Source organism: Chiloscyllium plagiosum, unplaced genomic scaffold (genome assembly GCF_037043375.1).
Source record: "Chiloscyllium plagiosum isolate Xiang-an unplaced genomic scaffold, Cpla_swu_hap1 HiC_scaffold_9, whole genome shotgun sequence".
NCBI lineage: Eukaryota > Metazoa > Chordata > Chondrichthyes > Orectolobiformes > Hemiscylliidae > Chiloscyllium > Chiloscyllium plagiosum.
In genome coordinates, this window is record NW_028270147.1 from 70,776,629 (window position 1) to 70,789,365 (window position 12,737).

The 12,737-nt window shown below is 40.1% G+C and overlaps 1 protein-coding gene across 1 annotated transcript; it reads left to right on the top strand.

The window, feature by feature from the left end:
- Positions 1–286: 286 nt before the first annotated feature.
- Positions 287–12,399, top strand: LOC122554495 (uncharacterized). Its single transcript, XM_043699618.2, has 3 exons — positions 287–655; positions 1,754–1,859; positions 7,970–12,399. Exons 1-3 carry the CDS (start codon positions 287–289, stop codon positions 8,860–8,862), a joined length of 1,368 nt encoding a protein of 455 aa, XP_043555553.1. The 3' UTR covers positions 8,863–12,399.
- Positions 12,400–12,737: the final 338 nt, after the last annotated feature.

Below are 12,737 nucleotides of genomic sequence, written 5' to 3' on the forward strand. Positions count from 1 at the left end.
GCTTATGGCGAGTCTCTCAGTGACGTCGCGAGTGGTTGAGTTACTCTGGGTGGCAAATGCAAGACAGTTTGGTTAAATGCAGCGATAGACGCGAGAGATTAGTCCAGATAGAAGAGTCTGCGTGTGGGGGGCAGGGGGGCAGGGGGGTGGGGGTGGGGGGTGGCTCACTATATCCCAGGAATAAAAGGAAAGCGTCCCAGCGAGCTCTGAACTAGATTCAGGCAACACCCAGTGACCCATCCGAAGCCAGAGAACACTGCAGTGCCATAACTCTGCAGATTTCCAGATGTCTGTGCAGCGCCAGGAGGCGGGATCACCGTCCCAAAGACCCGACCGGGCGAACGAGGACAGCATTGATATGGAAAGTTTGGAGATCTTTTCCCAAGGTGACGGTCTGCGCTGCGTCCAGGAGGATGGGGAAGGGGAGGAGGAGGAGGAGGAGGGGGTGGCGAAGAAGCCGGCCCCCGAGCACCGCAGGCTGGCCAGGAGCCCCAAGTGCGCTCGCTGCAGGAACCACGGCGTCGTCTCCTGCCTGAAAGGACACAAGAGGTTCTGCCGCTGGAGAGACTGTCAGTGCACCAACTGTCTCCTGGTGGTGGAGAGGCAGAGGGTGATGGCAGCCCAGGTAGCTCTGAGGAGGCTGCAAGCCACAGAGGTGAGACCAGCTCTCAAAATAAAGACTCCAGAGTGCACGACTTCACAAAAACGAAACCTTTCTAATTTAGGGTTGAAACAATGTGTAACCGTCAGACTGGTGTTGAACTTTCTGGCCAATGATCAATTAAATATTTAGAAATCGTATTTTGAAATACTCCAACTTTAATGTATCCGTCAGGTAGCATGCGTCAAGACACACTGTAACATCAACTGTGTCAGCAAGTTGAGAATTTGGCATTGTGTTCGTCGCTTTTAATTTGCAAGTGATGTTAGCAACTGTGGGATGAGTTTAATGAAGGCGGGACAGATTGTGGGATCAAAGTCAGTTTTGACTATAATCACGGGAAGCGTTCTGTGTATTTTAGTAAAACAAAAAGACTATAAACTTAGGTTGTTACACAAACTTGGTTGGAAGCTAGTTCTGTAGAAGTAAGAAATATTAGAAACCAGGAAAGCAATTCTGTAGAATAAACATGTTCAACATTACACCTGCATGTTTTATTCACGCTATTGCATACGTGGCACATGTAGGTCTGACAATTATTTGTTTCCTAATCCAAACAATAGAATTGTATAAACTTATATATAATTAATACTAACTACTTCCTGGAGTAAAATGAAGTCAGATACTTAATGATTTGTACTTTCGTGACTTTTTTTCTAAATCTGGCACCATTACCTCACTCCAATCAGAGATCAATCGAATTATATAACCAGTTATATGTAGTTGCAGAAAGTAATAAGAAATTAAACGATTCCTTAAATCCAATCTGACTTCGATCTCAAGTGCAGACAGTTTCTAATGTGTATATATTGGTTTGGTAAACAAACCTTTAAACAAGCCTCTGTACCGAGAGCAACTTAAAGCCATTTCAGCAAATAGGGAACGATTCAAGAGACGAATTGTCAATAAGTAGATAGTTATAGATAACTGGTAGGAAGCTGGTCCATTGTTTCACAATGTAAGGCTTTTGCTATAGAGCAGCTAATAAGAGTGTGATTACACTTCGGGTGCTGGTTTTCTGATGGTGGTGTTTGGTATAGCTCTAACCTGTTTTAGAAAGGAGAAATTAACTTAAATTTCTGGTCTCAAAAGGTAAAGAAAGGTGTGAGCTGCAAAGAACCAACAGCCTCGGTCCGCAGGACATCTTACCAGCGTTACCCTCGGATGCCTAGCCTCCTGGCAAAAAGCATTTTGGAAGGTAAAATTATTAATCATATAGACTCAAGAGGTTAATGATCCAACTGGCAATCACTATAATTAATAGGACTTCGGTACTTTTAACTCAGTCTCTTCCCCTTCATCAGGTAGCTACATTTTTGTATTTATATGTAACAGTCTTTCAAGCCTTCTCCTTCATTCAGTTTGCAATGTTAGTCTCTTACTTTCTACTTGACTTGATCCTTCATTGATGGGCTCAACAACAAAAGTACTGACTTAAGGTAAAATCTTCCTTCAATAGCAAGGATATATTGACTTTTGACTTTCTGCCTTTCAGTTTAGACTGCATACTGTTTATTCAATACGAGTTTAAATTAAATGCAGAAAGATAAGGCTGGTCCGGATCATAGCTTTAGAAACTTCAAATTAAATAACAATTATGTAAAGTAGTAGTTACATCATAGATTTGCAATATAATAATCAGAATTTACAAATACATTAAGACAGAATTGACCTGTTTCTCCCTCCTCCCCATTTCGTTCTCTCTTTGTTATAGTTCTCTCTATTCAGGCTTGTTGGTAAGTGGGGTGAATCTGTGATATTGACTTGCAGAGCTTATTCTGCAGCATCACACAGATATATTGGCTAAATACAAAATCAACTCTGAATTGATTACTTTATGCCATATTGCGCTCTTTGTGTCTCTCTTCTCTCTGTGTGTCTCTCTCTGTGTGTCTGTGTCTGTCTGTCTCTCTCTGATATAAAGCATTTATATAATGTAATTTTCTGTCGTGGAACATTGAGGTGGGTCACCAGATCTGAAATGCTAACTTTTTGATTTCTCTGCACAGACGCTGCCTGACCTGTTGAGCTTTGTCAGCAGCTCCTGATTTTGTTTCTGATTTACAGCATTCGCAGTTCTTTCCGTTTTTAGAAAATTACGTTATTGCTCACACCACTAACCTTCAAAATCTTCATTTTCTGCAGCTTTATTGTGCAGAAACGTTTTCACTTCTGTCAGTTGTTAACTTGACAAGGCTTTCAGTGCTTTTTCAATTTTTCTTTAACAATGTGTTTTTCTTTCCAGCTTTTCTGGTGTGTCACACCATGACATTTTTTTTAAGAGGCCGGATCTGTGACACTTCGTTTCTTAAAGGCATTAATCTCAATTAAGTCTGTTTCTGTGCAAGCCTTTCTGAAAAACTTAGCTGTGTGTGTGTTAGCGATGAGTGAGGGTACTTGTGTGTGAGGGTGGGTGGGGGTAGGGGTGGCTCTGAGTTTTATTCTGCTTGCTTGATTTTATCTCCGAGGATTTGGTCTTTAATCCAAACAGAAAGAGATGCTGTTGAATAATCTTGTAGGTCAGCTGGTATTCTTAGTTTTACTGCCACGTACAAATCTTCTACACAGCTACGGCAGAGAAATGCAACGCAGAAACTCACTGATATGTGGTTCCTGAATCAAAAGAACAGTATAACAGCACTTAAATTTTAAAGTGATAGCATATATTTATGTGCCTCAATTTGTGTATGTTGAAATGTGTTTTAATAGCCAGAACTTTTGTTCTGTGTTTTACAACATGAAAAGATGCACACTGTTTCCTGCAGTTTAGGTCCAATTGTGCTGAAGGTAACAGTTTCAGATAGGTTTCTATAGAGGGCGATATGCAACCAGCAGACCTGAGTCAAGCTGCACCTTGCAATATCTCCCACGTTGCCAAGCTTGAGAGATTTGCAAGTGGCTGTGAACATGTATGCTTTACTTAATCAGGGCTGTCCATAATTGAACGTCAGCTTATACATCCAACATTATGGGATTCATTTTACAACACTGTGATCTAAGAGTGCTTTAATGCTTCAACATTAGAATCAAAGTGTTGCAGTCTCAAAATTCTCAACAGCTATAGACACGGCCCTGAACATATTTCTGATTAGAAATAGTGTGTCAACTCTTGATGAAGGTGTTGTTGTGCTATTTGGGGTTGACACCAAATAGAATCTAACCGAATTCTAATGCCAAACGTGGGTTAAAGTGCTGTTGGGTATTTACTAGACATTTAACAACATTGCAAACTTACTTTGATTTAAATTAAATATAGAGTCATAGAGATGTACAGCATGGAAACAGACCCTTCAGTCCAACCCGTCCATGCCGACCAGATATCCCAACCCAATCTAGTCCCACCTGCCAGCACCCGGCCCATATCCCTCCAAACCCTTCCTATTCATATACCCATCCAAATGCCTCTTAAATGTTGCAATTGTACCAGCCTCCACCACATCCTTTGGCAGCTCATTCCATACATGTACCACCCTCTGCGTGAAAAAGTTGCCCCTTAGGTCTCTTTTATATCTTTCCCCTCTCACACTAAACCTATGCCCTCTAGTTCTGGACTCCCCAACCTCAGGGAAAAGACTTTGCCTATTTATCCTATCCATGCCCCTCATAATTTTGAAAACCTCTATAAGGTCACCCCTCAGCCTCCGACACTCCAGGGAAAACAGCCCCAGCCTGTTCAGCCTCTCCCTGTAGCTCAGATCCTCCAACCCTGGCAACATCCTTGTAAATCTTTTCTGAACCCTTTCAAGTTTCACAACATCTTTCCGATAGGGAGGAGACCAGAATTGCGCACAATATTCCAACAGTGGCCTAACCAATGTCCTGTACAGCCACAACATGACCTCCCAACTCCTGTACTCAATACTCTGACCAATAAAGTTAAGCATACCAAATGCCTTCTTCACTATCCTATCTATCTGCGACTCCACTTTCAAGGAGCTATGAACCTGCACTCCAAGGTCTCTTTGTTCAGCAACACTCCGTAGGTCCTTACCATTAAGTGTATAAGTCCTGCTAAGATTTGCCTTCCCAAAATGCAGCACCTCGCATTTATCTGAATTAAACTCCATCTGCCACTTCTCAGCCCATTGGCCCATCTGGTCAAGATCCTGTTGTAATCTGAGGTAACCCTCTTCGCTGTCCACTACACCTCCAATTTTGGTGTCATCTGCAAACTTACTAACTGTACCCCTTATGCTCGCATCCAAATCATTTATGTAAATGACAAAAGGTAGAGGGCCCAGCACCGATCCTTGTGGCACTCCACTGATCACAGGCCTCCCGTTTGATAAACAACCCTCCACCACCACCCTCTGTCTGCTACCTTTGAGCCAGTTCTGTATCCAAGTGGCTAGTTCTCCCTGTATTCCATGAGATCTAACCTTGCTTAGCAGTCTCCCATGGGGAACTTTGTCGAACGCCTTACTGAAGTCCATATAGATCACATCTACTGCTCTGCCCTCATCAATCTTCTTTGTTACTTCTTCAAAAAGCTCAATCAAGTTTGTGAGACATGATTTCCCATGCACAAAGCCATGTTGATTATCCCAAATCAGTCCTTGTCTTTCCAAATACATGTACATCCTGTCCCTCAGGATTGCCCCCAACAACTTGCCCACCACTGAGGTCAGGCTCACTGATCTATAGTTCCCTGGCTTGTCCTTACCACCCTTCTTAAACAGTGGCACCACATTTGCCAACCTCCAGTCTTATGGCACCTCACCTGTGACTATCGATGATACAAATATCTCAGCAAGAGGCCCAGCAATCACTTCCCCAGCTTCCCACAAATTTCTTGGGTACACCTGATCAGGTCCTGGGGATTTATCCACCTTTAACCATTTCAAGACATCCAGCACTTCCTCCTCTGTAATCTGGACATTTTGCAAGATGTCACCATCTATTTCCCTACAGTCTATATCTTACATATCCTTTTCCACAGTAAATACTGATGCAAAATATTCATTTAGTATCTCCCCCATTTTCTGTGGCTCCACACAAAGGCCGCCTTGCTGATCGTTGAGGGGCCCTATTCTCTCCCGAGTTACCCTTTTGTCCTTAATATATTTGTAAAAACCCTTTGGATTCTCCTTAATTCTATTTGCCAAAGCTATCTCACGTCCCCGCTTTGCCCTCCTGATTTCCCTCTTAAGTATTTACTTTATTTATATTCTAAGGATTTACTGTCTATACCTTACATATGCTTCCTTCTTTTTCTTAATCAAACTCTCAATTTCTTTAGTCATCCAGCATTCCCTATCCCTACCAGCCTTCCCTTTCACCCTGACAGGAATATACTTTCTCTGGATTCTTGTTATCTCATTTCTGAAGGCTTCCCATTTTCTAGCCGTCCCTTTACCTGCGAACATCTGCCTCCAATCAGCTTTTGAAAGTTCTTGCCGAATACCGTCAAAATTGGCCTTTCTCCAATTTAGAACTTTAACTTTTAGATCTGGTCTATCCTTTTCCATCACTATTTTAAAACGAGTAGAATTATAGTCGCTGGCCCCAAAGTGCTCCCTCACTGACACCTCAGTCACCTGCCCTGCCTTATTTCCCAAGAGTAGGTCAAGTTTTGCACATTCTCTAGTAGGTACATCCACATACTGAATCAGAAAATTGTCTTGTACACACTTAAGAAATTCCTTTCCATCTAAACCTTTAACACTATGGCAGTCCCAGTTGATGTTTGGAAAGTTAAAATCCCCTACCATAACCACCATATTATTCTTACAGGTAGCTGAGATCTCCTTACAAGTTTGTTTCTCAATTTCCCTCTGACTATTGGCAGGTCTATAATACAATCCCATAGAGTATGAAAATGCCCACCCTCATTCCTAAAAATAATTACATTTTAACAAGCATGAGGAATATTTTGTGATCTGATGCGCAAGGCTGTCACCTCAATAGAACGACTCCAGTTTACATCCAGAGTAGCTGACTGCCTGGAACTAATTCTGCAACTGCTTGTATTAGGTTGCTCGCTGCAGAATAACCACATCAGAACTCACTCTCTTTGATCTCAGATACTCACAGTAGCAAATCTATATTCATTGATAATTGCTCAACCTGCAAAGATAGAGAACTGCTCTGTCCAAGCTCAAATAATATATTCATTTTTGTTTCATCCTTTTTTTTAATATAAGTTATAGATTACCCTTCAAAGATTTTTAACCAAAATGAAATCTCTTCAGGTTGCACAAACAACTAAAATATAGCTGAATTAATTTATATTCTCTTTGCACAAAGAGGACATATTAGTAAATATTCTTAATAGTTACATCCTTTCAAATATTCACAAGGACAAACATAATTAAACATAATACCAAAGTATCAAATTTAAAAACAAGATTTTGATAATAATAAAATTGAAGTCATACAAAATCTGAAATTACTGAAAACAAATTCTCAGGTTAGGTTGTATTTATTTGAAGGTTAGAAAGAAGCAAAGATGTTTATGTAGCATTGACAATCAAATATGGTTGGAAAGACAGGTTGAAGTGGGATACAAACAGTTGAGATATTAATAGGTTAAGCAAATGGAATAAGGTTGAAAAATGGAATATACTGTGGGAAAATCCAAAATTGTTAATTTTGGAAGGGAGAACAAAAGAACAATATTAGTTAAATGGAGAAAATCTGTAGGAAGCTGCAGCACAAAGGGACTTAGGTGTACTTGTACCTAAAACACAAAGCTAGCACACAGGTACAGCAGGTAATCAGGATTTAATGGAATGTTGACCCTCAATTCAAAGGACTTGGAGAATAAGAGTAGGGACATTTTACTGCAACTGTACAAGGTGTGAGTGAGACCACATCTGAAGTACTATGAGCAGTTTTAGTCCCCTTATTTAAATAAAAACATTAATTCACTAGAAGCAGTTCAAGGAAGGTTCACTCGGATGATCCCATGTACAGAAGGATTGTCTTATGGGCAAAGGCTAAACAGATTGAGACTCTTCACTGCAGGTTTGAAGAATAAGTGGTGATCACATTGAAACATATAGGATTCTTAAGGAGCTGGAAGAGTAAATGCTGAGAGAATGTTTCCTATCATGGGAGAGAGTAGGAACAGAGGGCATAGTCTCTGAATAAAGGGGCACCAATTCATGACTGAGAAGAGGAGGAATTTCTTTTCTCATTACTTTGGAAGGTAACTTTTAATGTCATTTCTGTTGGATAATGTTTCAATTATTTTATGGCTATAGTTTGTATCTTATCACTGGATATTGTACTGTATATAAGGGCAATGTCAATGTTGATACTGGATATTATTTCCACATCGTACATACAGTTGCATTTTTTCTTCAGGTTATCGGCCTTCACAGGATGACAGTTTCTCTTGTCCAAACCGTTTTGTTCTACCACCACTAAGTGACAGAATGAGGAAAAGGAGAGCATTTGCAGACAAGGAGCTGGAAAGTGTGATGCTTGAGAGAGAGTACAGAGAGAGAGAGTTACAAGAAATTACTGCAGTTCAAGCATTCATGAGACCCTGTGTGGAAACTATCCCAGAGTACAACTTACTTAGGTTCAGCTACAACCAGTTTTTTGACCCATCACAACTTAACCCTTCAACATCCGGGGACTTACTGAACTTTTACATTCCTCTTGTGCACACAAACCCTGCCGTCTGGGACTTTGGAACTCAGTGTTACCAAGGAAACATTGAACAAAGCAGGGGTTCCCATTCAGCAAACATGGCAGGCTGCACTTCTGAACAAGCATCAGGCTATACTTCAGCATGGGGGCAAAAGCCTACAGCAGTCAACAACTCATTCTATTCAAACAGTACGCACAACCATAGCAACTTACCTGAACAGTTGGATCCTATGCGGAAAATGTTATCAAACGGAAAGCTATCCTCAAAGGAACTGTGTTCTGGTCATAGAGATTACTGCACTGAGGCAACAATTACAAATAACATTAACTCAGTCTCTGAACGTCCAGCTGTTGGCCTCTTGGAGAAAAAAAATGCACAACACACAGGTCTGTCTGAAAAGCATATTTTACTGAAAAATTACTTACCCCCAGATTCACATGTAGTCCCTGAGCTGAGCAGTAAATCTGGCCCACACAGCTTTATTGCAAGAGAAACTTTAAGACAATTTGCAAAGAAAACACAGGAACATTGTTCTCGTACTCAAGTAAGAATAACTAAACAGCTGCTACCATTTTCCGTGGAGTCCCTTTTGAAAACATAAATTTAAAGACCGGTTTTATTCCAGTTTAGAAAAATTCCATTTGAATTAAGTTTTGCTTTCTCCTGAAGGAGGATCCAATGCAGATATGTTCAAAAAAAGTCTGATAACCTGCTCACATTTAAAAGGCAAATTGTCTCTTTTCCTTTTTGTTTAATTATTGTTAATAAAATGTCCTCGAAATGCTTGTCTTTTGGCCATTAATTAAAGAGGTTCTTTTATTCTCCGTCATATTCAATGTCTATTTGTGTATGTAAATTAGAATGATCTGTTCAATTAGTTGTTAATTCTATTTGAAAAAGAAGTGTTCATAAAAAAAATCCACAGATGACTGAATGCTGAAATAAAAATAGAGTCGTAGAAATTGTCAGCAAGTCAGGTAGCATCTATATAGAGAGAAACAGTTACGATTTCAGTTTGATGATCTTTCATCAGAATTGCTTTTATAAAACACTTGAGCTTCCTAATGAAATAACAGTAATCAATACATGATCATAAGGGAGACATGAGTTAAAAAAAACCTTTGGAGCCATATTTTCAGTGACCTCAATGAGGGAATAAGGAATCACTGTGAAAATAAGTATATGAGAAAGTAATCTTATCAGCACTTCTTTTCCTTTCATTTTAATTCAAAAAGATATTCCATGACTTAATGGTAATGTTCAACAGGGAACTCCATTATCCAACTACTTTTGGAAATTAAATACTCCATGGCTGAAAACATTGCTACTATCCAGGCAGTTAGTAGATAGGTTGAACCTTTTTGTTTGTATTCCTTTGTCTGGTCAGGTGATAGCCTCACTGAGCTTACCAGGAAAAGTCAACCATGATTCCTACTTCTGATTATTATTCAGTAACTCTAATTATACCAGTGTGTACATTGGATTGCATAAAACCCGAGTAACTTTTCGGTTTGAAGTGAACCAGACAATATCCATGTTAACTCATTGCTGAACAATCCAGTGGTAGCGATTGTAATATAACTAATAATGATCAAGGTCCACACTACTGAAGTCAGTACAATAATTCACTTCAAGTAGCACTCAGAATTATTTGAGACCCTTCACAATTGCTGTCTCAGGTATTCTTTTCAAATTATGATTATGATTACATTTCCATTGATATTAAGCCGTTTGGAGCTGCTGACACCCTTCTAGCTAACATCCTGTATTGATGCCATGTTAAGTATAGTTAATGTAGCTTCTCATGTAACATTCAGTAACTTATTCCATTTGTGCTACTGACTACACCTCTACTTATTCTAACCCAGTTCTCTTGCACTCTCAACGTTTCATGATTCCGATAGCTGCTTACTGTTACTCCATTGATCTTAACTTAGCCACAGCTTTTCGGCAATATCTTGCATCATACTCCAGATGGCACTATCTTTTCAGAAGCAAAATGTTTGCTAGTGAGATCAACAGACAGTTGTTCCTACACCAGAGCTTCACATGTTGCTTATTAAATTTTACTTACTAAAGAGAAAAATAAAACTTCAGCTGCTATTGGTAGCAATATTTAATATCTAACATTTTATTATTAAGTTTTTTGCTGGCAATCTGAGGCTGCCAATTAGTGATTTGCGCACACATTTGAATATCTGTCCATGATTTGTACTCTCTCTTGCTCAATGATGGTGCAAGAGGGCGGTATAAGTTTTACTGTATCATATATTGCATGATGTTAGAATATCAGCCAGTGTTTTGTCGTAAGTGTAATTAATGACTGTATTTCTTATGATGTTATTTCTACTCTTTCCATTGCTAATCTGATCAACTCTAATGCTTTAAATGACATTAAGTGTTTAATCCTCTGGGAACAGTCAAAAAGATGTAATTTTAACATGCTCGCATATAGTCTCTCAACCATCAACAGATCCACTGTCCAGAGTGGTCAGAAAATCTTATAAGCAATTTAGCCTGTTACTCTAACCACCAAGCTATAAATATTTTTATCACATTGATTGAGAAAAGGGTTTTCAAAAGCTGTTTTCAGATGAGGCATCATTTTTTTTAAAAATGGTGTTTAAAAAGGCTGAAATTAAATGGGGAAACTATATGGTAGAACTAAGACATTTAAAAGTCTAAATTCTATATTACGTAGAAAAAAGCAATGATAATGAGGGGATATTTCAGTACAGAAGCTAATCCTGATATTCAAGTCATACAGTTATGAGATAATGGCATTTTTTATGTTACAATTAAAAAGAAATAGGCCTCAGAAACCTTAGTGCTTCTACAACACTGAACATTAAGACAAAGCTGATCTGAGGGTTAATGAATTCTCTTGAAGAGGCCATACTGCAAGATTTAGATACACAAACATATACACTGAAACAGAGTTTTAGAAAGACTTTTAAAACTTTTTAAGAACAGTAAGTTACTCATTAATTTTCCCTAAATTAAGCAATTGCTCAAATTCTTGAGCACCAAAGCAGTAAGTAAGTTTTTGTATTCTATTTAACTCAATTTTCCATTAAAGGTAATAATATGTTACTACCTTTTTTTAAAATGTGAAAAAGAACAAGTACAGAGTGAGTAAAGATGCCTAATAACCTAGTGACATATTTGGATTGAAGTAGCTAAAATATCCCAATGTGCCCAAGTGTTGCATTATTCAGTGACGGCCATGTGCTCATTTTAGCACTTCCTAAAATTAGAAAGGTTTCTTACATTACTTTAACATTAGATTGGTTCAAATTTCACTTCAGGGACTTGAACATACTATCTAGGCTGACCCTCTAGTGCAGTATGAATAGAGTGTTACACTGTCATATATACTGGGCTGAAGTTTACAGAGTATCATACACCCTGCCTCATGTAACCCCTTTCCCCCCACATGCTAAAGTGGTGAGTTGGGGGCTAGCTGCCCATTGGAAGAATGGCTGCCCTGCTGTCATTTTTGGTTATTAGTAGGCTGGAGGCAGGACTTCTCCCTCAGTGGATAGGAGGTCCGACCACAGACAACTGCTTGGCCAATTTCCTTCTCTATACCAGCATCAGATGGGAGCTGTGGCCACTGCTAGGACTACAGACAATTCCTAAAGGAGATTCTCAGGCCTGGTAGCAAGGCAACTGGGAGAGGTAGGGAGCATGGGGAAGCTTTGCTTAAGTAGACAGGTCACTTTAAAAAGGGATTGAGGAATTTGGATATGGCTTTGAGAGGCTGCGGGGGAGGTAAAAGAAAGGAGTGCAATCCTGATGTAGGGGAGGAAAGGTGACTTCAAGAGGCACAGTTGACTGACAAAGGAGGTCCCTTTCTTCTCTGACACCAGTCCATGCAGCTAAAGCTTTCTAGGCTACTGTTGGGCATGGCCCTCCACTTGCAGCAGGTAAAATTGCAGTGGAGACGTGAAGAAGCCCTAACGCTAGTCACTTAATAGGTTCAAGGGCAGGCAGGCCACCTAATATCTTCACCATCACCTGTCCAACTTTAGACAGGTCAGGGATAGGTGGTGGAAAGGCTGCAGGCTGGATTTTATGAGCACTGCTCCTCAAATCCACTGGTGGTGCAGGGTAAAATGAGCCACTTTCAGGTAAGACATTAAATTGAGGCCCCATCTATCTTCTACAGGATAGGTGAGTGGGGGGTGGGGATGGAGGTGATAGGTCAGAGAGGAGGGTGGGGGGAGGTAGCAAAGAGTACAATGGGTGAATGGGGGTGGGATGAAGGTGATATGTCAGAGAGGAGGGTGGAGTGGATGGGTGGAAAGGAAGTTAGGTAGATAGGACAGGTCGTGGGGACGGTGCTAAGCTGGAAGGTTGGAGCTGGGGTGAGGTGGGGGAAGGGGAAATGAGGAAACTGGTGATGGAGAGCAGGTAGGTTGTCCCCAGTCTCCTGGTCAAAAGCCCTTAACTGGCATAAAAATGGACATTACC